This window comes from Callorhinchus milii, unplaced genomic scaffold (assembly GCF_018977255.1).
Source record: "Callorhinchus milii isolate IMCB2004 unplaced genomic scaffold, IMCB_Cmil_1.0 Scaffold20, whole genome shotgun sequence".
NCBI classification, from domain to species: Eukaryota; Metazoa; Chordata; class Chondrichthyes; order Chimaeriformes; family Callorhinchidae; genus Callorhinchus; species Callorhinchus milii.
In genome coordinates, this window is record NW_024704761.1 from 12,210,546 (window position 1) to 12,235,894 (window position 25,349).

At 53.9% G+C, this 25,349-nt stretch overlaps 1 protein-coding gene across 1 annotated transcript in view; it reads right to left on the bottom strand.

The window, feature by feature from the left end:
- The window catches only part of abcc3 (ATP-binding cassette, sub-family C (CFTR/MRP), member 3), a 35,836-nt gene that overhangs the window by 4,722 nt on the left and 5,765 nt on the right, over positions 1-25,349 (bottom strand). Inside the window, exons 4-28 of the mRNA XM_042342284.1 lie at positions 25,081-25,218; positions 24,809-24,934; positions 24,587-24,648; positions 24,360-24,491; positions 19,364-19,555; positions 18,593-18,770; positions 18,081-18,242; positions 15,655-15,747; positions 15,300-15,503; positions 15,032-15,178; positions 14,830-14,917; positions 14,548-14,614; positions 13,974-14,100; positions 13,576-13,752; positions 13,258-13,425; positions 12,489-12,669; positions 11,901-12,006; positions 11,337-11,481; positions 10,547-10,757; positions 10,019-10,329; positions 5,763-5,962; positions 5,309-5,435; positions 5,043-5,144; positions 4,718-4,864; positions 4,291-4,449 (exon numbers count right to left, since the gene is read on the bottom strand). Coding sequence (XP_042198218.1) covers positions 4,291-4,449; positions 4,718-4,864; positions 5,043-5,144; positions 5,309-5,435; positions 5,763-5,962; positions 10,019-10,329; positions 10,547-10,757; positions 11,337-11,481; positions 11,901-12,006; positions 12,489-12,669; positions 13,258-13,425; positions 13,576-13,752; positions 13,974-14,100; positions 14,548-14,614; positions 14,830-14,917; positions 15,032-15,178; positions 15,300-15,503; positions 15,655-15,747; positions 18,081-18,242; positions 18,593-18,770; positions 19,364-19,555; positions 24,360-24,491; positions 24,587-24,648; positions 24,809-24,934; positions 25,081-25,218 — 3,750 coding nt within the window. The remainder of the gene's footprint in view (positions 1-4,290; positions 4,450-4,717; positions 4,865-5,042; positions 5,145-5,308; positions 5,436-5,762; positions 5,963-10,018; positions 10,330-10,546; positions 10,758-11,336; positions 11,482-11,900; positions 12,007-12,488; positions 12,670-13,257; positions 13,426-13,575; positions 13,753-13,973; positions 14,101-14,547; positions 14,615-14,829; positions 14,918-15,031; positions 15,179-15,299; positions 15,504-15,654; positions 15,748-18,080; positions 18,243-18,592; positions 18,771-19,363; positions 19,556-24,359; positions 24,492-24,586; positions 24,649-24,808; positions 24,935-25,080; positions 25,219-25,349) is intronic.

Below are 25,349 nucleotides of genomic sequence, written 5' to 3' on the forward strand. Positions count from 1 at the left end.
GAAGGCAGCGAGGTGGGAGGGCGACCAAAGGCATGGTCAAAGAGGAGTGTCTTGAAACCGGCCTTGAAGGAGGCGAGGGAAGAAGTGAGGCAAAGGGACCGTGGGATGGAGTTCCAGAGTGTGTGGGGCAGAGAGGCTGAAAGCCCGGCCACTGATGGTAGGGTGGGTCAGGCAGGAATCATGGAGCAGCCGGAGCCCGCTGAATGGAGGGAGCGGGCAGATTGGTAGGGAATCAGCAGGTCAGAGGTAGGAGGGGGCAAGGCCATAAAAGTGAGGATGAGGATCTTAAACTTGATCCTCTGGGGGATGGGGAGCCAGTGGAGTTGGGCGAGGGTGGGAGTGATGGGGTCACGGAGCCTGGTGCGTGAGAGTACATGAGCTGCAAAGTTTTGGATGATCTGCAGTTTGTGAAGGGAAGAGTTGGGAAGGCCGATGAGGAGGGAGTTTCCATAATCGAGCCTTGATGTGACGAATGCGTGGGTGAAGGTTTGGGCAGCCTGAGGGGTTGGGTGAGAGTTGGGTGTCATCCGCATGCATGCGGAAATTTACCCCATGTCTGCAGATGATGTCACCGAGGGGGAGCATGTAGAGGGTGAAGAGGAGGGGACCAAGGACAGAGCCCTGAGGAACACCGCACGAGATGCTGCGGGGGCTGGAGGAGAAGCCATTTGCTGCAACGAAGAGGAGACGATGTGAAAGATAGGACCTGAACCAGTCAGGGACAGAACCTTGAAGGTTGAGGTGGGAGGAGAGGCGGTGGAGGAGGATTGAATGATCCACGGTGTCAAAAGCAGCGGAAAGGTCGAGGAGGACGAGGAGTCAGAGGGAGCCCTGGTCGCACATGGTCAGGATGCTGTGTGCAGCAAGGAAACCCCGATTGGAAGGGTTCATGGAGGGAGTGAGAGGAGAGGAAAGAGCGAAGCTGGGAGACAACGGCTCTCTCAAGGATCTTGGTTAGAAAAGGAGGTTTGAGATGGGTCGGTAGCTAGATAGCTGTGATGGATCAAGGGAAGGTTTCTTCAAGGTGGGGGTGATGATGGCTGTTTTGAGGTGGGAAGGAACAGTGGCAGATGACTCTATCCTCCATCCTTCAGAAATCTATCAACCTCAGTATTGAATATGTTCAAGGGCTGAGCATGCAAGGATTATTATTATTATCATCTACAGCTTTCTGGGATAGAGAATTCCATAAATTCACTCTGAGTGAAGAATTGTTTCTTCAACTCTGTTCAAAAAGGCTGACCCTTAATCTTAAAACTGTGACCCCGAGTTCTAGATTCTTCTATATTCTAGAGAGTATAGGCCTAGTTTACTCAACCTATCCTCATAGGTCAACCCTTCATCCCAGGAACTAACCTAATGAATCTACGCTGCACCCCCTCTAAGGCGAGTATATCCTTTCTCAAATAAGGAGACCAAAACTGCACACAATACTCTCGGTGCGGTCTCATCAGGGCCCTGTGCAGTTGCAGCAAGACTTCCCTACTCTTGTATTCTAACCCTTTTGCAATCAACGCCAACATGCCATTAGCCTTCCTAGTTGCTTGTGTACCTGCAGACTAACTGTTTGTGACTGGTGTACAAGGACACCCAAATCCCTCTGAACACTAACACTATCTATTCTCTCCCCTTCTAGAAAATAATCTGCTTTTCTGTTTTTACTGAATAACTTCACACTTCCCCACATTATATTCCATCTGCCATCTTCTTGTCCACTCCTCTAGCCTATCTATATCCCTTTGCAATCTATTTGTGTCATCCTCAGAGCTTACTCTCCCACCTAGCTTAGTATCATCCGCGAATTTAGAAATTTTAAATTCTATGTCCTCGTCTAGATCATTGATATTGATTGTAAATAGCTGAGGCCCAAACACTGATCCTTGTGGCACTCCACTGGTCACATCTTGCCATTCTGAGAAGGACCTGTTTATCCCTACTCTCTGATTTCTTCCCGTTAGCCACTCTTTGATCCATGCTAATATATTGCCTTTAATTCCATGTGCCCTCATCTTGTGTAGCAGCCTTTTATGTGACACCTTGTCGAATGCCTTCTAAAAATCTAAGTACACTATATCCACTGGTTCCCTAACCTGCTAACCTGCTAGTTACATCCTCAAAAAACTCTAAAAGGTTAGGTAAGCATGGCTTCCCTTTTGTAAAGCCATGTTGACTCTGCCTAATCAAGTTATGATCTTCTAAGTACCCCACTACGATGTCCCTAATGAAGGATTCTAGAATTTTCCCTACCAGCGATGTCAGACTAACTGGTTTATGGTTCCCCATCTTCTCTCTCCCACCCTTCTTAAATAGTGGTGTTACGTTTGCGATCTTCCAATCAATGGGAACCGTTCCAGAAACCAGAGAATTTTGAAGGATCAAAAACAAGGCATCCACTGTCTCAGCAGCCACCGCTTTATAAACCCTAGGATGCAGGCCATCAGGTCCAGGGGACTTGTCATTTTTCAATCCCAACAGTTTCCCTGGTACTAATTCTTTACTGATGTTAATTTCCCTAAGTTGCTCACTAACATTAGCTTCTTGGTTCCCCTCTATTTTTGGTAAGTTTTCAGTGTATTCTAATGTGAAGTATTTGTTTAATGACTCTGCCATATCTTTATACCCCATTATAATTCCTCCTGTCTCTGCCTGTAATGGACCCACATTAACTTTTGCTAATCTCTTCCTCTTTATGTATATGTAAAAAGTCTTTATGTTCCTAGCTAGTTTACCCTCATAATCCATTTTCTCCCTCCTAATCAGTTTCTTAGTCTTTCTTTGTGGGTCTCTGAAGCCCTCACAATCCTCAGGTTTACTACTCTTTTTGGCAGTATTATTCTTTTAATCGTATTCTTTCCCGTATACTGCTCTAGTTGACAATGGTTGAACACATTTCCCGTGGTATTTTTATTCCTCAGGGGAAGATGTACTGTATCTTTAAAGGTTTGCCATTGTCATATCCTTTAATCTAATTTCCCAGACTATTTTAGCTAAATCCTCTCTCATACCTGCAAAGTTGGCTCTATTTAAATTTAAGACCAGTGGTTTGGACTTAATTACATTACTTTCAAACTTAATGCTAAAGTCCATCATGTTATGGTCACTCTGCCCCAGAGGAGCCTTAACTTCCAGATTGCTGATTAGCTCTATTTCATTACTCAAAACAAGATCTAGGATCGCTTGTTCCCTGGTTGGTTCCTCAGCAAACTGATCTAGAAACAACAACAACAACAACAAGATTCCATTTATAAAGCGCCTTTCACGTCAGGAGGACGTCCCAAGGCGCTGCACAGTTGGGTCATGACCCGAGCAGGGGGGAAATGGTCAGGGTGAGGGGAGGGAGCGAGGAGGGGGGAAATGGTCAGGGTGAGGGGAGGGATGGGAGGGAGCGAGAAGGGGGAAGAGAGTCGAGAGGGAAACTATGTCTAATGCATTTTATAAACTCCTCCTAACTTACTTTTGCCAATTTGTTTTTCCCAATCTATATGAAGATTAAAATCACCCACTGTTAGTATATTTCCTTTGCTACATGCTCCACTAGTTTCCTGACTAATACTCTGCGCAATACTGTGGCTGCTGTTCGGGGATCTATAAACTACTCTCACGAGTCTTTTCTCCCCCGTTATTTTATAATTCCACCCATACTGACTCTACATACTGATTTTCTGATTAAAATTCTTCCTGCCTACTGTTTTTATCCCATCCTTTATTAGCAGGGCTCCCCCTCCACCTCGTTATCCACATTGCCTATCTTTACTAAGTGCTGAATACCCCAGAATATTTAGCCCCAGCCTCGATTGCCCTCGATCAAAAAAATTATTTTTTTGAAGTTTTTTTGTTAGTTTTTCATTGTTTGTTTTCCCTGATGTACCATGTATCCAGCCACGCCCCTCCCCAGCCACGCCCCTCCCCAGCCACGCCCCTCCCCAGCCACACCCCTCCCCAGCCATACCCCCAGCCATGCCCCTCACCAGCCACCCCCCTCCCCAGTCATGCCCCCAGCCACACCCCTCCCTGTCATAACCCTCCCCATCCATGCTCCCAGCCACACCCCTCCCCAGCCATGCCCCCAGCCACGCCCCTCCCCAGCCATGCCCCCAGCCACACCCCTCCCTGGCATACCCCTCCCTGTCATACCCCTCCCTGTCCATGCCCCCAGCCACACCCATCCCCAGCCACACCCCTCCCCAGCCACGCCCCTTCCCCACCACGCCCACAGCCAGACTGCTCTGCAGCCATGCCCTTTTCTCAGCCAGGTCCCTCTCCCGGCCATGCCCCTCCCCCAGCGAGTACCTGAGGGATGATGGTCAGTTTGGAGCGCAGATCGTGTAGTCCCATCTCCGCGATCCTGACGCCATCAACAGTGATCTCACCCTCAGCTGCCTCCAGGATTCGGAAGAGACAGAGAGTCATGGAGGATTTCCCAGCTCCGGTTCTCCCAACAATCCCGATCTGCGGGGAGAGTGTATCAGTCTGTGGCAGGAAGCGTGATGGCTGGCGGGGGGCCACAAGTGACCAATCTCTGGTTTGGGACCATCACTTTGCGCCTCTCCCCAAACCGACTGGTCTTCAGACTTGAGACCAGACGGCAAGTGCAAGGGGAACCGAGGAGCCGGGCTGTGGGTGGTCCTTGCCCCCCCCCATCCCACCACCAGGAACATCAGCCGCTGCACTCAGCAGGGGAAACATTTCCCGGCACGGTTTGAGCGGGGAAACAAACCTTCTCTCCGCCGTCGATGGTGAGGTGCAGATCCCGCAGCACCAGGTCCAGCCCCTCCCGGTAACGCACACTGTAACCACGGAACTCAACGCTCCCCGTCTGTGGCCAGTCCGGGTCTGGGCGCTTGTCATCAATCACCCAGGGAGCCTGAAACACACACATACCCGTCACACACACAACATACATCGTCACACACAAACACACACATCATCTCACACACGCACACACCCATCACACACACCGTCACACATCGTCACACACACAGTCACACCCACACACTGAGCTGTGGCTGGTGACTCAATGGGGCACGTGAGGGGATAGTTACCTCATTAACAGTCTCTGAATATTCTTTGATTCGTTCCACGGCCACGATGTTTGACTCCAGGTCAGAGGTCATCCGTACCATCCAATTCAAAGACATGGTGACCTGCGGCAAAACCACACATGGCCCCATGGGGCGGGGCTGAGGTCAGGTGATAGGAGGGTCCGGGGCGGGGCCTGGGATACGAGGGAAAGGCCATGACGGGTTGGGCGTGCGATGGGGGCAGGGATGGGGAGTTGAGGGTGGGTGGCACCAGGGGCAGAGCTCACCTGCAGAGCGTACGACACGGACAGGCCCACGATACCAGGCTTCAGGTGGTCGCGCCCAATCACTGCAAAAAGCGCCGCAAACAGCACAATACAGTTCCCGATAAACTCAATCCTGATCCCCAGCCACCTGGGGAAACAACAACAACAACAACAATATAGCACTGCACCCGGGGCGGAGTCAGCACTGAGGCAGCGCCTCCTCCCCGCCATAGCCCCACCCCCATCCCCACTCAATATAAAGCCTGGGCACCACCCTCAACACAGCCCCGCCCCAGCACAGCCCCGCCCCCACCCTCAACACAGCCCCGCCTCAGCACAGCTCCACCCTCAGCACAGCCCTACCCCAGCAAGACCCATGCCCACCACACTGCCCATTTTGGGAGGTGGCGGAGGGGCTTGGCAGAATCGGGCAGGTCACACCCCCAGCACAGCCCCACCTCCAACACAGCCCCACCTGTTAGCAACGATGCCGGGGAAGTAGCTCTTCTGGTTGGTGTCGACCTTGACGTCGCTCATGTGGATGAAGCTGGCACCGCGGCCGTAGGCCCGCACCACACTGGAGCCGCTGATGGTCTCCGAGAAATGGGAGTAAACCGGGGAGCGGCTGACAGACTCCAACCGCTTCAATTGCCGCGAGGTGGCCACGTAGAAACGCTGGTAACAGAGATATGCGGTCACACACCTTGTCCCAGCTCCGGGTGGGTGGTGGGGATGGTGGGAGGGGTGGGGTTAGGGTTAGGGTAAGGGGAGATGCTCTCTGATGGTAGGTCTGTACTCTGACACTCCCTGAGCCCATTGCTGAGACACCATGCACTAATAATCACCTCCCCCCCACACACACACACTCACCAGGCACAGACTCAGAAACAAGCACAGGCAGACAGGCAGACGCACAACTGAGGAAGCAAAACGCCATTGGTTAAAAAGGTTCAAATCAAATGCTAAAGTAAATTATTTATTAAAATTTAGCCAATTTGAATGAGGAGACTTGGAGGACAAGACATCATGCCCCTCCCCTGCTCGGCCTGGTCTCACTCACTGACACTAACACTGACGGGACTGTTCACCGATATTAACGTTTAGATGATGTTAAAAATCACAACAATCCCCCACACAACAGATATTGGTGAGCTACAGGAACAATCATGTATATCTGTGACTCTGTGAGTTACTCCACCACCCCGGAGAGTCTGAGAGAACAGCGCACACTCGCTCGCTGGCTCTAAGCGCTCTAGGACACTACTCTGTGTGAGGGGAGTGATATAAATGCAAGTTGTTGGCTGGACAAGGGTGTCACACAGCCCCACAACCAGCAGCTTTACACTGTGCGGGAGCTGATACCCATGCACCCATTTACCTGAACCCACCAAAAGACCAGCAAAATGGGCAGAGTGATGAGGAGGAAGATGGGGGTGAGGATGGAGCAGATGATGAAGACGGACAGCGTGTACCAGAAAGTTTGCATCCACAAGCCCACCCCTTCGGGAATGGTCACGTCAATCCCATCCAGGTCTTTTCCGAAGCGGTTCAGTATTCTCCCGCTCGGATTGGCCTCAAAAAACTGAAGTGGGCAGCGCAGTAGGCACTGTAGCAGGTGCAGGTGCAGTGAACTCGAAGCTCGCAGAGCCCAGTGTCCACGGCTCAGGAAGCTGTTCAGCAGCAAGAGAAACCCTGTGCAATGAGAGGAGAAGCGTGAAAGCCACACGCTAAGCACACACAACATGCAACACACAGACATGGAAGCAGCTGAAGCACAGAGGCAAGGTGTAGACCCCCCCACCACCCGATACTGCTCCTCCCCCCAATAGCTGTCACGGTAACGACACCCACAATTCCTCCCTTCCTCCCCCCACGCACAGACACACAGTCCAGACACAGAGACTCCAGCACAGACACAACAACAACAACATTACATTTGAAGCACCTTTCAGGTCGGGAGGACCTCCCAAGGCGCTGGATAGGCAGAGTTACGGACCCGAGCTGGGGGTCAGGGTCAGGGAGTGTGGAGGGCAGAGGGGGAAGCAGGGATATTGAAAGCACGGTCAAAAAGGAGGGTCTTGAGATGGGTCTTGAAGGAGGTGAGGTGAACGAGGAGGGACTGCTGCGGGATGGCGTTCCAGAGGGTAGGGGCAGTGTGGCAGAAGGCCCTCCCGTCAATAGTGGGGCGAGTGAGGCGGGGGATGTGAAGCAGGCCGGAGCCCACTGAGTGGAGGGAGCGAGAAGGATAGTAGCGGGTTAGGAAGTCGTAGAGGTAGAGGGGGGAGCAAGGCCATGAGGGGCTTTGAAGGTGAGGACCAGGATCTTGAACTGTATCCTCTGTGTGATGGGAAGCCGGTGGAGTCGGACGAGGAGGGGGTGAAAGGGTGCCTGATGCGGGAGAGGACACGGGCTGCAGAGTTTTGGATGATCTGCAGCCTGTGGAGGGAGGAGTTGGGGAAGCCAACAAGCAATGAGTTTGCACAGTCGAGCCTCGATGTAATGAAAGTGTGTATGAGGGTGTCGGTGGCCTGTGGTGTGAGACAGTGGCAGAGCCGGGCAATGTTGTGGAGGTGGGGGAAGGCAGAGCGGGTCATGGCGCAGATTTGGGGTAGAAAGGATAGTTGAGGGTCAAACAAGATACCCAGGTTCCTGACTGGCTTAGTGAGGGGGGAGTGAGCCCCATGGATGGTGATGCTGTCAGCGCCTGAGGTGAAGGGGTGATGACGGGAGCCAATCAGGAGCCTCGGTCTTGTTGACGTTCAACTGTAGAAAGTTCGCTCTCATCCAGGGCTTGATATCTGACAGACATTCTGTCAGGACAGCAGTGGGTCCTGGATCGAGGGTGGGGGCAGAGATGCACAGTTGGGTGTCATCCGTATACATGTGGAAGTTGGCTGCAGATGATGTCACCAAGAGGAAGCATACAGATATTGAAGAAGAGGGGACTGAGGACAGAGCCCTGAGGAACGCCACACAAGACGGTGCGGGGGCTGGAGGAGAAACCATTTGTGGAGTTGAACTGGAGATGGTGTGAGAGATAAGATCTGAACCAGTCCAGGACAGAACCATGAAGGATGTGGTGAGAGGAGAGGCGGTGGATGAGGCCGGAGTGGTCAACGGTGTGGAAGGCAGCAAAGAGGTCAAGGATGACGAGGAGGACGAGGGAGCCCTGGTCGCAGATGGACAAAATGTCATTTATCACTTTGACTGGGGCTGTTTCTGTGCTGTGAGCTGCACGAAAATCCGATTGGAGGGGTTCAAGAAGTGAGTGGGGAGGAGAGGAAGGAGCGAAGCTGAGAAGCAACAACTCACTCCAGGACCTTGGAGAGGAAAGGGAGGTTGGGGATGGGGCGGTAGTTTGGGAGCAGAGAAGGGCCCAGGGAGGTTTTTTTTAAGGATAGGAGCAATATGGCAGTTTCAAAATGGGGTGGGAACAGTACCAGTGGACAGGGAGAGGTTTATGATGTCTGTGAGTAGAGCAACAAGGAGGTGGAGCTGGGAGGTAAGGAGAGGTGTAAGGGTGGGGTCGAGGGAGCAGGTGGTCGGTTTCATGCCGGTTATAATGGTGGTGAGAGGAGGGGGAGACAAGTTTGAAGATGTCGAGGGAGGGATGGGTAGGGGCCGGGGTGGGAGGTGGGAGATGGGGAGGGGGTAGCAGACGGAATGGCAGAGGAAGGTGAGTGCATTCCCTCGAATGGATTCTAGGAAATCCAGCATCGTCTCACAGTTGGCATCGGAGGAGAGGATGGGTGAAGCGTGAGAAGGTGGGCAGAGGAGCCCACCTTAGTGATGGAGAAGAAGAGCCTGGGTTTGTCCTTGGCCTCCAAGATTGCCTTGGAGTAGAAGGACGATTTAGCAGAGGTGAGGGCGGAGTAGTAAGATTTGATAAGGTCCAGCCAGATCTGCCGATGGACCGTTAAATTTGACTTAAGCCAGGTGCGCTCAGCGGCATGCACCTGTGCTTTAAGGGAGCGGAGGTGGCTGGTGCACCATGGTGACATACGTGAATAGAAAATGGTTCGGAAAGAGAGGGGAGCAAGGGAATCCAGAGTGGAGGAGAGAGAGCTGTGGAGATGAGTGACCGAGGAGGATAAGTCATTGTGGGAGGAAGCCCAAAGGGGAAGGAGTTCAGATGACTCTAGGGCAGCCTGGGGGGGGGGGATTTTTTTCCAGAGCAATAGAACATGGAGGTGGGTTAGACAGAGGCACCAGCCCAGACACACAGCCCCCGGGGGAGCTTCTGGTTTTGGCACCAACATTACCTTCAGCCGGGGAGGGCGGGGGATCAAGGTGTGATATGTCAACTGCAGGCAGCTATGAATAAAGCCACCCCAATCCTCATTCCAACACCCTGCCACCGCCCCCCCTGCCCTCGAACACACACACTCGAACACCCAACCCTCCAAATCCCCTTCCCAAACACACCCGCTCTCACCCTCAACTTCACCCACACACAGACCGACCCACAGCTGACTGTCAGGGTCAGGGCCTGAGGACATTGGGTGACAGGATTGAGATTCCTACCTCACCGCTTGCAACACTTGAAACGTGTGTGGGAGTGTGGGGGGGGGGGGGGAAACAAGAGATTTGGAGAGAGCAAGGTGGGGAATGGGGGGAGCAGGGGGAAGGAGGGGAGCAGCGGGAGGAAAGGGGGGGAACGGGGGCAGCGAGGGGAAGCAAGGAGGGGAACGTGGGGAACGAGGAGGGGAACGGGGGTGGGGGGGAAGGTACCTGCACCAGGAAGTACACCACAGCGAGGGGCCCGATGACGAGGGCAAACCAGGGTGTGCTGCAGACGATAACAATCATGGTGGAGATGGAGGTGAAGAATGTGGCCAGGAACATGAGGAAAGTGGAGGGAATGACCTCGTCAATCACATTGACGTCCTTGGAGAAGCGGTTGATGATGCGACCGGTGGGTGTGGTGTCGAAGAAGGCCTGTGGTGTGTGCAGCTGGTTGTGCAGCAGGCGGCTGTGCAGCAACCGCGCAGCCACGATGCCCCCCAGGGTCAGCGTGAACGACGAGATCATCACTAGCACCCCTGGGGAGAAACAACCAGCGCATACCGTTAGTCATGAATCCCTCCCCCCTACCCTGGGACTCCGGGACCCCCCGACGGGAACATCGTGGGCCTTGATGGTGAGACCTCGCGACCTGAAAACTATAGGCAATCAGTTATTGATCATATTTACACACAGAGTTAATCTCCCCCTGACACAGCCCGGCACAGCTGTACCGTGGACATGCTGGGATCTTACCTTGCGTGAGGCCGAGGGCAGCGTAGACGCCTACACGCCTGTGCCTGGAGCGCGTGGTGTTGGTTGATTGCGTTGCATCGTTGGTCCAGTCGCTGAGCCAGATGTTGGTGCCGATGGCAGCTGCATTCTGACAGCAGTACAGCAGGCAGATCACCACAGCCACCCAGGGACCCACAGCCTTCACATACACCCAGAACACTGCCAGCTTCACCTGCAACATACACACACACACACCTTAACACGCTCACTAGAGGTTATCCTTCTTTTGGGGGAGGGAAGCTTGGAGATGAACTGGTTCCTGAGCCAGACAGGTCCGCAGTATTCCAAGCCACTGCTGATGACAGCACAGCCCAGCCTGACTCATCGGCAGGACCTGGAAGGGCAAAGCAGTCACCGGGGGCAGCGAGTCATTCCTGTGAGCTCCTGTTAACCCTACAGCCAAAGCTCTAATGGGTAGGGTGGTCCTAGCTGGACAAGCAGCGCGAAAATTTGCCAGACAGTGATATCAATGGCAAGCTACGCAGTTTTAGCTGGTTAGACTCCAGCATTTACACGCTCTTGCCAACGTTCGCCTAATATTCTCTGGAATTAGGTAAGCAGGGGGCATCCCTCCAAAGAGAGACTGCATTCCATTTCAACAATCTATCTCTGAGGTTTTCATGTGTAGGTGGGATTTGGGGAATTCTCAGCTTGGTTGGGAGACTCTTAAACAGGTGATGGGTTTCTGTTAGTGTCAGTCACCGGGCTGGGCAAACCAGGTGAAGGGCTGTGCATGTGACAGCGCGCTTACCGTGCCTGTCTCAGTGGTCTCGGCCTGGATGAGTTTTTGGGTAGGGCCGGGAGGCTTTGCTGGCTCCACCTTCTTCTGGCTGCGGCGTCGGCGAGTGGACTTGCGGCCAGGGGGCTCCATCTCCATTGAGTGCACACTGACCTGTCTGTGGGGGTCAGCACAGCGCAGGGGGGGAGTTGTGTGGGGAGGCTGTGGGTGCCCTATGCCCCCATCCCCTCCACACACACAGCCCCCTAACCCACCAGACACAAACCCCATCCCCTTCACACACAAGCCCCTACCCCCATATACACAACCTCCTTCCCCCCCACCTCCCACGCATGAGCAGCTTCCCCCCCCCACCAAATGCACAGCTTTCCCCCCCACCCCCCCAACGCGCACATCTTCCCCCCACCACAAGCGCAGCTTCCCCCCACCCTCCACACGCGCGCGCAGCTTCCCCCGCCCATACGCGCGCAGCTCCTCCCCCCACGTGGGCAGGCCCCCCATCACCCACACCACACACAGCACCCCCCTACCCCCACAAACAGCACCGCCACATATACACCCTCCTCTCTCCGTTACCTCAGGAAGTGTTTCCTGGCATCCGCAGACATAGGCTGCTCGTCGTTCAGGTCGTCATGGTTACCGAGCAACTCCTCGGGCAAGAATTCCTCCTCCTCCTCCAGGTCTGTACACAAACACAGTCAGGGGGCCATGCATAAATGCAACCAGGGGCCTGCGCACAAACGCGACCAGGGGCCCGCGCACAAACGCGACCAGGGGCCCGCGCACAAACGCGACCAGGGGCCCGCGCACAAACGCGACCAGGGGCCCGCGCACAAACGCGACCAGGGGCCCGCGCACAAACGCGAACAGGAGTCACGCTTCCGCAACATTCCCAGCAAAGTGCAGCAGTGAAACCAGGCATCCATTCACAGCCGGGTTCAGTAATGCCCCCCGTCCTCTCTACCAGTTCCTCCCCACACGCGGACACTGTCCGTCCGTGAACGCCCACACACCCCACCACCACCCACCCCCGCAGACAATGACACCCCATCCCGGCACTACCCCCACAGATACTGATTCCCCCACCACAGATACTGACCCCAGCCCCCCCACAGAACTGACTCCCCCACAGACACTGACCCCCACCACCCTCCGGACACTGACCGGCCAGTTCCTCGTTGGGCTCCTCGCTCTGGGCATAGGTGTGCAGGAACTCGGCGAAGGCCCCCTGACGCTCCAGTAGCTGCTGGTAGGAGCCCTGCTCACTGACCCGCCCGTCCACCAGCACCACAATATGGTCAACCTGCGGCAGGAAGCTCACACCGTGTGTCACCAGCACCCGTGTCTACATAGCAACAACAACAGCAGCAGTCAGTGTGGCACTCACTCCCACTCGTCCACACCCACTCTCCCCACCACGCTCACTGCCCCCCCCCCACCACCACGCTCACTCCCCCCCACCCACACCACGCTCACTCCCCCAGCCCCCAAACCATGCGCACTCACCCCCCACACCACGCTCACTCCCCCCACACGCTCACTCCCCCCCACCCCCAAACCATGCGCACTCACCCCCCATACCACGCTCACTCCCCCCCACCCCCACACCATGCGCACTCCCGCCACCCCTACACCATGCTCACTCCCCCACACCCCCACCACACCCACTCCCCCCACCACACACCATGCACACCCTCCCCCCAACCACACCACACTCACTTCCCCCCCCAACCACACCATGCTCACTCCCCCCCCACCACCAAGTTCACTTCCCCCCCCCACACCACGCTCACTTCCTCCACAGTTTGCTCGCTCCCTCCCCACCACGCTTGCCCCCAGGGCTGGAGTAAGCCATAGTTTAGGGGCCTGGCTATGATAGAGGCCTTTCCTCTCCCTCCCTCACCCCCCACGTGGTGTTCGCTGTGTGACAAACCTTCCCCTTTAAAGCTCCCTCTGGGCCAATCACTTGGTCGAAGATGTGCTTTGCTACGTGAGCATCGACGGCTGAGAGCGGATCATCCAGCAGGTAAACGTCAGAGTCGCTGTACAAGGCCCGCGCCAGGCTCACTCGCTGCTTCTGTCCCCCTGACAGGTTGATCCCCTGAGAGGGAGAAAGCTTTGGAACCCAGGACCAGAAAGCCAGCCCAGCCACCCAGCCGCCTCCAGTTTCCCCGTCTTTTCATCACATCTCCCCCACCCTCTCCCCGTGCACTCCCTTCCCTGGCCCCATCCCATCTCCCCCCAGTCTCACCTTCTCGCCTATCTCAGTGTTGTCCCCGCCGGGCAGCACGGTCAGGTCGGGGAGCAGGGCGCAGGCCTGTAGCGTCAACTGGTATTTGTGCTCAATGTGTGGCTGTCCGAACACAATGTTCTCCCTCAGTGTAGCATTCTGCACCCAGGCTTGCTGCGGCACATAGGCCACCGAGCCCTGGAGAGGGGACACAGCACTGAGCACATGGAGCACAGCACTGAGCGCACGGAGCACGACACTGAGCACACGCATTTTCCATCACAGTGATATTGACTTTGTCTGCCAGATTCGAGTTAATCATAGCATGCCACAGCCCAGTGTGGCACAGCCCGGCACGACACAGCCAGCACAGCGCAGAGTGGCACAGCCTGGCACGGCGCAGAGATGTAGATACGAACCTGGACCGACACCGACCCCTCCAGCCGCTCCATCTCCCCCAGCAGTGCTGACACCAGCGATGATTTACCACAACCAACATGGCCGACCACCGCCACCAGAGCACCCTCCGGAGCCACAAGGTCAATGCTGAACAAAAGACACAGACATCTCAGCTCCACACACTCACTAACCCCTCCTCACTCCCACTGATCCCTCCACACACCCACTAACCCCTCCACACGCCCCCACACTCCCGACGCACCCATTAACCCCCCCACACCCACTAATCCCCCACACCCCTCCACAGACCCACTAACGCCCGCACAACCCCCCACACTCTCGATGCACCCATTAACCCCCCCAACACACCACTAACCCCCACAGCCACACTCCGCTAGCCCCCCCCACCCCACACATACGCTAACATCCCGCACACACCTGGCTACCCTCCACACACATCCCGGAGAGGCGGGGGGAGAGAGAGCGGGGTAGAGAGACCGTCCCCGTTAACTCCCCTCACCCCACACCCTCTCCCCAACAGCTCAGTCCCTCCCACTCCCCGGGAAGGTGAGGAGGAGATGACAGGAACCTTACTTGTGCAGCACAGCCGGGTCCCCACGGGTCCAACAGAAGCTCCCGCCCAACACAGAGATACAATAACCTGTAACAACACACAGTATCAGGGAGAGAGAGAGACGGGGGTGGGGGTTGGGGGGGAAGAGAGACAGGAGGAGGAGGCAGGGAGAGAGAGAGAGACGTGTGGTTAAAGAGATGGGGAGGAGATGGGGGAGAGGCGGGGGGAGGGAGAGAGACAGGGGGGAGGGAGAGAGACGGGAGTGTGGGAGAGAGAAAGACACACACAGTGTACAGACGTACCAGACTCGCTCTTCTCTCGGTTCACGCTCTTCGGGTCCAGCTCATCGTGGCTCAGGAATTTCTGCAACCGTTTGAGGGAGACGCTGGCCTGAGAGATAGAGAGAGATCAGTGCCACAGCTTCCACTCCCTCACAAAATGTGCTATTGTTCAATTTCACACCCCCCCACAGCCATGTTTCTCTCACCCCCCCACCCGGCTGACCTGCACGATGCTGCTGATGACCTGGGGTAACATGTTGAGGGGGAAACGCAGGACGTTGAAGAGAGCAAGCGACACAAAGGCTTTCTGAGCATCCAACACGTTATTCTCGTCAACAGTCACGTATACACTGAAGGTCGTCAAGGCAACCTGGAGGGGAAGGAGGGGGGAGATTTGTCTGCCAGAAGCGATGCATATCCTCCCGATGTGAAAGGCTTTTCACTAATGTCATCTGTTGTTGTGTTGGAATAAAGGAAAGTCAGAGACTCACAAGGAAGGGAGCGCTCGACCAGGCGAAGGTGGACAGAGCGTTCAGATAGGCCGCTTTCTTCAACACCCGCAGCTCCTTGTTGCGGATACTCAGAATCTGCTGCTGGAAGGACGGCTCCCAGGCATACAGCTTCAGCACCTTAATACCATTCAGGATCTCATTCATCAGCTTAATACGAGAATCCTTGTAACCCATCTGCTCGACCTGTGAGAGAGACAGAAAGAGAGAGAAAATGAGACAAAGAGAGAGGGACACACACACAGACAGAGAGATACACACATACAGATAGTCACAGAGAGAGATACAGACAGACACACGCACACACAGACACAGATGAGGGGGGTGGGGGGAATACCTGGAAACTCCTGGTTTTCATGGCGATGAAAGCGTTGATGGGAATGAGTAAAATCATCACAGCAACACCAGCGAGCACTGAGGGTCCCAGGCTCTGGGGAGACAGGATCTGTTACCATGGTCACCGCGTCCCCCCACCACCCCGAGAACTCTCCCCCCATCCGAGAAAAAGCAACAAACCACAACAGCAGTGACTGACCCACCGTTGAGGAGGGGGAGGAACTGTCAGACACATACAGCCTTCTCTTCTCCAAAAGTGTCTGCCTGAACAGTGGAGGGGGTGGTGTGGGGCCAGTGTAATCATAATAATAATCCTTGCATTTGATATACTGCTTTTCACGTCTTCTAAACGTCTCAAAGAGCTTCACAGAATAGACTGTAAAGTGAATCGATTGTATATTTGTGGGCGAAACGCAGCAGCCAATTGCGCACAGCAATGTCCCACAAACAGTCGTAGATTAAAATGACCAAGTTATTAATGTCTTTTTTCTTTCTTATTATCAGGGGTGTGGAGTAAGGCCCACACCCTGATTGGCTCACGTCAGCGCCTCCGCACCTCAGGCGCTGACACCATCAGCATCCAAGGCTGCACTCTCCACCTCTCAAAGCCAGTCAGGAACCTCTGCGTTTTGTTCGACCCTGAGCTGTCCTTTCTCCCTCACATCCGCACCACAACTGGCACCGCCTTCCATCACCTCCGGAACATCGCCAGACTATGGCACTACCTCACCCCTCACGCGGCTGAAACCCTGGTCCACTCCTTTGTCACCTCAAGGCTGGACTATGGGAACTCTCTCCTCGCCGGCCTTCCCGCCACCTCCCTCCACACTGCAGGTCATTCAGAACTCTGCAGCTCGTGTACTGTCCCGCACCAGGCCTCGCGATCACATCACTCCCACCCTCGCTCGCCTCCACTGGCTCCCCATCCCCCAGAGGATTGATTTCAAGATCCTCATCCTCACCTACAAGGCCATTCACGGCCTCGCTCCCTCCTACCTCTCCAACCTACTATCCCCCTACCTACCTGCCCGTACCCTCCGTTCCTCTGGCTCCGGTCTGCTCCACGTCCCCCGCCCCAACCGCCCTACTATCGGTGGTCGGGCCTTCAGCCTCTCAGCCCCGAGGCTCTGGAACTCCATCCCCCAGTGCCTTCGCCGCTTCCTCCCTTTCCTCCTTCAAGGCCGGTCTCAAAACCTTTCTCTTTGACCGTGCCTTCAGCTCCCCTCTCGACTCTCTTCCTCCTCCTCGCTCCCTCCCTTCCCTCCCCTCACCCTGACCATTTCCCCCCTCCTCGCTCCCTCCCTTCCCTCCCCTCACCCTGACCATTTCCCCCCTCCTCTCTCCCTCCCTTCCCTCCCCTCACCCTGACCATTTCCCCCCTGCTCGGGTCATGACCCAACTGTGCAGCGCCTTGGGACGTCCTCCTGACGTGAAAGGCGCTCTATAAATGGAATCTTGTTGTTGTTGTTGTTGTTGTTGTAAGGAAACTTGCCCAAGGTTTCACCCTGCCAGGAATCAAACTCAGGTCTCTGGAATCAATTTAAAGAGAGTAATTGTTTTTGAGAGTTTTGGACTACAAAATGTTATTGTAGTAGATATAATTTAATTATCCAATATAGTTACTTTGTCTACTTATTTGCACCACCTGCCATTTCCTACCAAAGAGAATGTAAGCAACAAATTGCTTGCTAATTGCTCTCAGTAATTGCCTAGTATATGCAGGAAAACAGGTCAAAGTGACTTTCCTTTCACTCTTTACTCTCTCCCCTTGAAGTTACAAGATGTGTCCACCACATTAGGATGGTGATATCCTACTTGTAGACAATCAGGTCTTGCAATATTTACAGCATATTAAAGCTTTGCAAAATTCTTTCCAATAACTGTCAAGTGTTGTGACTGATTTTGTAGGCAGTATGACAGCAGTTATACAAATAAAACATTTTTGATTTTTTCTGAATGAGCAGGAAACTTGATGCAATGAATGAATTGTAATTCCTAACCATAATTCAGCTACGAACAAATTTGCTTTTGAAAAAAGTATTCCTCGGGTAAATACATAAAATATGTATTTAATTATGTTGATTAAGATATTACATCGTTCTGGGATGGGGGCGGGGTAACATTTTGGTCTCATTTACAAAGTGTTTTAAACTTTATTTCAGACTGTATAGAATTTTTAATGTAATTCTCAATTGACCTCTGAAGCTGTAGCAAAGTGGAGAATAATTATGTAATTTAAGACGGACTAATTAAGACAGTGTAATGTCTCATCCCAAGGATGCCCACTCCACCCCCACTGCGCTGTACTGTGGCCACAGCCTCGACTGGGAGCTACACCTTTCAGATCCAGAGATTAAAGTAAGTGAAGCCAGGCCTGGCTCAGGCAGTGCCCACTGGCACCAGTAATGGTGCCGAGCCGCAGGTTACCTGCCAGAGGAAGTAGAGAGCGAGGCAGATCTGGAGCGGGGCCGACCACAGCATGTTGAGGAAAGTGGTCAGGTCCATAAACCGCTGAGCGTCCACCGACATCAGGTTCACAATCTCCCCCACCGTGGAGGCACGCTTCGCTGCGTTCGTGATCACCAGCGACTGTGAACACAGGGGGTGGGAGTCAGCCCAGCACCAGAGCCCGCTCCCCACACCTCCCCAGCTTGCGATCCGCCACTGCCACCCTAAAGCCATCCCTCGCCCACTGACCACCTGCTCGCAACCACCCACCAGTTCTTATGCCCTGACCATAGCTCCCTTGACCCTCACTCACCTGCAACGCCATCGCCCCACTCCCCGCGACCACCTACTTCCACAATTCCCGCCACCACTCGTCCACTGGATAGACCCCCAACTCCCCTCCCATCCACAGTGGCCGGCCATGAGCCTGCAGCGGCAGTACATGGCACGGCACAACACGGGGGGGGGAGCTGAGCGAGGCACAGACTGACCTTGCGGTAGATGGCACCAATGATGGCTGAGCGCAGTCTCATGCCGGTGATGAAGCAGTACTGGAAATGCTGGTGGAGGATGAGGGTCTGCAGCACAGCCGAGAAGAACATGAGCACCGCGATCATGTACCCCCACCACACTGGCGAGGCCTTCTGCTTCACAAACTGCAGGAGTTTACTGTGGTGAGATCAGAGCACAGACATCTCAGCTTGGACCCAGAGCGGTCACAACCTAGTATGCGTGTCTTTGAGAATGCGCATGTGTTTGTGAGAGTATGTGTGTGAGTATGTGAGAGAGCGCATATGGGAGAGCGCACGCGCGAGTTAGAGATAGAGCGTGGCATGTGTGAGAGCATGTGTGAGCGCGGACGTATGGGAGAGAGCATGCACGAGTAATAGAGCGCTTCATGTGTGAGAAAGAGAGTGCACACGTGAGAGAGGGCGGGCGCATGTGTGTGAGAGAGGGCGCGTACATATGCGAGGGCATGTGAGAGCGTGTGTGTGAACATGTGTGTATGTGTGTGAGAGCGCGTGTACGCGTGTGTGAGAGCGTGTGTAAGCGTGTGTGTGAGAGCGCGTGTACGAGTGTGTGAGAGGGCGTATACATGTGTGTGTGTGAGCGCGTGTACACGTGTGTGTGAGAGCGCGTGTACACGTGTGTGCGACAGCGCGTGTACACGTGCGTGTGAAGGTGTGTTTGAGTGTGAGATCCCCCACCCCCTGCCCCCGCTGGCTGTTTTGAATTATTCACCGTGTGTACCATCCTCATACCTCAGCAGCTGGGGGTTGACGAAGGTCAGAAGATCCTGGCACAGTTTGAAAGCAGAGCCGATGAGGAAATATGGCCCAAAGGTCTTGCACAGGGCCCGCAGCAGCGAGGGCTCTGGCCCCCCTGGCCCCTCACTCAGCAGCTCCTCACCTTCCCGGGCGGCTCCGGCCGGCATGTCCAGGCAGCTCCTAGCCCTGCAACACACACACACACTGTACACCTCACCTCCCTCAATCCCCGTGTAGGTTACCCCCCCACCCCCACGAATCCCCAGATTAGATCCCAGCCTCCCACATGGCGGGTGTGTTGTCCCCCTTGTTGCTGAGCCGGAGAGCGGAGCCGGGACAGAGCAGGGGCGGAGCCGGGACAGAGCAGGGGCGGGGCCGGGACAGAGCAGGGGCGGAGCCGGGACAGAGCAGGGGCGGAGCCTGGACAGAGCAGGGGCGGAGCCTGGACAGAGCAGGGGCGGGCGGGACAGAGCAGGGGCGGGGCGGGACAGAGCAGGGGCGGGGCCGGGACAGAGCAGGGGCGGGGCCGGGACAGAGCAGGGGCGGGGCCGGGACAGAGCAGGGGCGGGGCCAGGACAGAGCAGGGGCGGGGCCAGGACAGAGCAGGGGCGGGGCGGGACAGAGCAGGGGCGGGGCGGGACAGAGCAGGGGCGGAGCCGGGACAGAGCAGGGGCGGAGCCGGGACAGAGCAGGGGCGGGGCCAGGACAGAGCAGGGGCGGGGCCAGGACAGAGCAGGGGCGGGGCCGGGACAGAGCAGGGGCGGGGCCGGGACAGAGCAGGGGCGGGCCGGGACAGAGCAGGGGCGGGGCCGGGACAGAGCAGGGGCGGGGCCGGGACAGAGCAGGGGCGGGGCCAGGACAGAGCAGGGGCGGAGCCGGGACAGAGCAGGGGCGGGGCCGGGCGCAGGGGCGGGACCGGGACAGAGCAGGGGCGGGACCGGGACAGAGCAGGGGCGGGACCGGGACAGAGCAGGGGCGGGACCGGGACAGAGCAGGGGCGGGGCCGGACAGAGCAGGGGCGGGGCCGGGACAGAGCAGGGGCGGGCCGGGACAGAGCAGGGGCGGGGCCGGGACAGAGCAGGGGCGGGGCCGGGACAGAGCAGGGGCGGAGCCGGGACAGAGCAGGGGCGGAGCTGTAAATAAAAACAAGTGACACCACAGAAAAACACCAACAGAAACTCACAAAAACACAAATAAAAACACCAACAGAAACACACAAAACCACCAACAGAAACACACAAAAACACCAAAAAAACACACAAAAACACCAACAGAAACTCACAAAAACACCAACAGAAACTCACAAAAACACCAACAGAAACTCACAAAAACACCAACAGAAACACACAAAAACATTAACAAAAACACCAACAAAAACACGAACAGAAATACTAACAAAAAAACTTTTTTTAAAAAAAACCTGTAAAATCCAGAGTGAGAGAGAGGAGGGAATGTCAGGGCAGGTGATGGGCGAGGACTGCAGTATGTGGGAGTTGATGGAGGGCAACGTGAGCCCCGGGCGACTACATCTGCAGTAAGTGTCTGCAACTGAGGAAGCTCCAGGTCAGAGCAGCTGAGCTGGAATCTGAGGCGCAGACATTGCGCAGCATTAGGGAAAGTGAGAGCTTCCTGAATAGTTTCATCCTGGAGCCAGTCCCCCCACCTGAGGCTCAGGGAATGTATAGATTATGTTACTCGACAGGACAGGGTGACTGACAGTCAGGCAGCTAAGGGGACCCCAGAGAGAGTGGCGGAGAAGTACCAGGTTTTAATCTTGTCCAACAGTACACCTGTGTGGACAGGGAAGCCTGTGATGAGGAGGATGGGCAAACTGACTCCAACACCTCTATACAGGGGGCCACACAAGTGGGGGGAGATAGACAGAATTTAGTTGTAATAGGAGACTAGATAGTCAGGAGGAAGACACACTTCTCTGCAGCCACAACCAGGAGACACAAAAGCTCTGTTGCCTTCCTGGGGCCAGGGTGAAGGATGTCTCTTCAAGGCTGGAGACGAATTGAGGCAGGAGGGGGAGGATCCAATTGTGGTGATCCACATCGGCACCAATTATATAGATAGGACTAGGAGGGACGATTTGAGGAGTGAGTTCAAGGAATTGGGATTTAAATTAAAAAGTAGAATGTCCAAGGTAATAATATCGGGATTACTGCCTGAGCCAGGTGCAAATTGGTGCAGGCACAAACACATTAAAGAATTAAATGCGTGGCTGAAAGAGTGGTGCGGAGGGCAGGGGTTTCATTTTATGGGCCACTGGCACCAATACTGGGGGAAAAGGGAGCTATTCCATAGAGATGGGCTCCACCTAAACCGGGCTGTGACCAATGTCCTGGCAAAATGAATAAATAGGGAGGTGGGCAGAGCTTTAAACTACTAAAGGGTGGGGGGAGGAGGGAAGGTTACAGTTACAGTTAGAAGTAAATCAGCAAAACTAAGAACAATGAAGGTGGTAGATCAGATTAGCGAGGGAGATAAACAGTGTGTCAAGGAGGGACAAGAAGCTCAGAAAAGAAAATGGGGCATTAGGGAGTAGGAAATAGCAAGAAGTCAAAGCTAAAGGCGCTATATCTGAATGTACGAAGCATTCATAATAAGATAGACAAATTAATGGCTTAAATAGAAACAATCGGGTATTACTGAGATGTGGTTACAGGGCAATCGAGGCTGGGGCTAAATATTCTGGGGTATTCAGCACTTAGTAAAGATAGGCAATGTGGATAACGAGGTGGAGGGGGAGCCCTGCTAATAAAGGATGGGATAAAAACAGTAGGCAGGAAGAATTTTAATCAGAAAATCAGTATGTAGAGTCAGTATGGGTGGAATTATAAAATAACGGGGGAGAAAAGACTCGTGAGAGTAGTTTATAGATCCCCGAACAGCAGCCACAGTATTGCGCAGAGTATTAGTCAGGAAACTAGTGGAGCATGTAGCAAAGGAAATATACTAACAGTGGGTGATTTTAATCTTCATATAGATTGGGAAAAACAAATTGGCAAAAGTAAGTTAGGAGGAGTTTATAAAATGCATTAGACATAGTTTCCCTCTCGACTCTCTTCCCCCTTCTCGCTCCCTCCCATCCCTCCCCTCACCCTGACCATTTCCCCCCCAATGCTCGGGTCCTGACCCAACTGTGCAGCGCCTTGGGACGTCCTCCTGACGTGAAAGGCGCTTTATAAATGGAATCTTGTTGTTGTTGTTGTTGTTTCTAGATCAGTTTGCTGAGGAACCAACCAGGGAACAAGCGATCCTAGATCTTGTTTTGAGTAATGAAATAGAGCTAATCAGCAATCTGGAAGTTAAGGCTCCTCTGGGGCAGAGTGACCATAACATGATGGACTTTAGCATTAAGTTTGAGAGTAATGTAATTAAGTCCAAACCACTGGTCTTAAATTTAAATAGAGCCAACTTTGCAGGTATGAGAGAGGATTTAGCTAAAATAGTCTGGGAAATTAGATTAAAGGATATGACAATGGCAAACCTTTAAAGATACAGTACATCTTCCCCTGAGGAATAAAAATACCACGGGAAATGTGTTCAACCATTGTCAACTAGAGCAGTATACGGGAAAGAATACGATTAAAAGAATAATACTGCCAAAAAGAGTAGTAAACCTGAGGATTGTGAGGGCTTCAGAGACCCACAAAGAAAGACTAAGAAACTGATTAGGAGGGAGAAAATGGATTATGAGGGTAAACTAGCTAGGAACATAAAGACTTTTTACATATACATAAAGAGGAAGAGATTAGCAAAAGTTAATGTGGGTCCATTACAGGCAGAGACAGGAGGAATTATAATGGGGTATAAAGATATGGCAGAGTCATTAAACAAATACTTCACATTAGAATACACTGAAAACTTACCAAAAATAGAGGGGAACCAAGAAGCTAATGTTAGTGAGCAACTTAGGGAAATTAACATCAGTAAAGAATTAGTACCAGGGAAACTGTTGGGATTGAAAAATGACAAGTCCCCTGGACCTGATGGCCTGCATCCTAGGGTTTATAAAGCGGTGGCTGCTGAGACAGTGGATGCCTTGTTTTTGATCCTTCAAAATTCTCTGGTTTCTGGAACGGTTCCCATTGATTGGAAGATCGCAAACGTAACACCACTATTTAAGAAGGGTGGGAGAGAGAAGATGGGGAACCATAAACCAGTTAGTCTGACATCGCTGGTAGGGAAAATTCTAGAATCCTTCATTAGGGACATCGTAGTGGGGTACTTAGAAGACCATAACATGATTAAGCAGAGTCAACATGGCTTTACAAAAGGGAAGCAGAAACAGAAAAGCAGATTATTTTCTAGAAGGGGAGAGAATAGATAGTGTTAGTGTTCAGAGGGATTTGGGTGTCCTTGTACACCAGTCACAAACAGTTAGTTTGCAGGTACACAAACAACTAGGAAGGCTAATGGCATGTTGGCGTTGATTGCAAAAGGGTTAGAATACAAGAGTAGGGAAGTCTTGCTGCAACTGCACAGGGCCCTGGTGAGACCGCACCGAGAGTATTGTGTGCAGTTTTGGTCTCCTTATTTGAGAAAGGATATACTCGCCTTAGAGGGGGTGCAGGGTAGATTCATTAGGTTAGTTCCTGGGATGAAGGGTTGACCTATGAGGATAGGTTGAGTAAACTAGGCCTATACTCTCTAGAATATAGAAGAATTAGGAGTGATCTTATAGAAACTTATGTTTCTTATGGGGTTTGACAGAGCAGACAATGTGAGACTATTTCCCCTGAAGGAGAATATGGAACTCGGGGTCACAGTCTTAAGATTAAGGGTTAGCCTTTTCGAATAGAGGGTAGTGAATTTATGGAATTCTTTACCCCAGAGGCTGTAGATTCTCAGTCCTTGAACATATTCAAGACTAAGATTTATAGGTTTCTAAAGATTAGAGGGATTAAGGGCATGGGGGAATGGGATGTGGGGGAGATGGGGGAGTAGAGTGTGGGGGAGGGATGGGGACGAGCGTGGTTACCTCTCTGCGTTGGCGATTTCCTGTTCCCATTCCTTTAGCAGCCGCGGGACAATCACCTCCGAGGTATCGTCTGTGCTGAGAGACCAGAGATCCTTGTCCTCCAGTGGCCGCCGGTACCCCAGCCTGGCTAGCCTGCGGGCACACAGCACACACTTAACACACGCTCAGAGGGGCAGCGCAAGGTGGGCGTCGTAGGGGGGTTGGTGAGCGCTGACACTCAGACTCACCCTGTAAACCACCAGAACGTAATCTTAGACAGGAATCCTGCGCTGTCCTCGGGACATGGATTCTGCCGGGAATAAAACCGGGAATATAACCGTGAATCACCCCAATTTTAAACTTTGGCTTTCACCCCCACTCCTCCCTCAGTGCAAGTGCCTCCTCTCGACCCCTGGCACATGGCACTCACCAGCACACACACCCACCCCACCCCGGCACACGACACTCACCGGATCAGTAACAAGCTTGGAGAAGAGCGGGGGAGGCTCACTGAAGCTGGACAAGATGAGCTGCACCAGGAGAAGTGCAAAATACACATAGAACGTGGCGAAGCGGAACCTGTCACTCACTCCCCCCTACAGAAAAGAGATCACAGTCAGTGTGCAGACCACCCTCTCCCCTCACCACACCCCCCCACCCTCCCTCAGCCCCTGCCCTCCCGCAACCACCCTGCCCTCCCATCCATAACCCAGCTCCCCCCACCCTCGCCCTCCTGTCTCACCTTGTCGAGGGCCTGCAGGAGCCGAGAGCGGGCAGTGACGATGCCACAGAGCAGTGCGATCAGCCAGAAGATGAAGAGGAGCCCGGAGGAACGGACCCCCCGCAACCGCTCGTATTGGATCAGCCCCACAGCCAGCAACTGGGGGGCGAGAGCGTGAGACACGGGGCAGCCCCCCCACATATACACCCCAAATATACCTTCCCCATGCCGCACATACATCCCCTCACCACATACACCCCCCACACACATACACACCCCAAATACCCCCC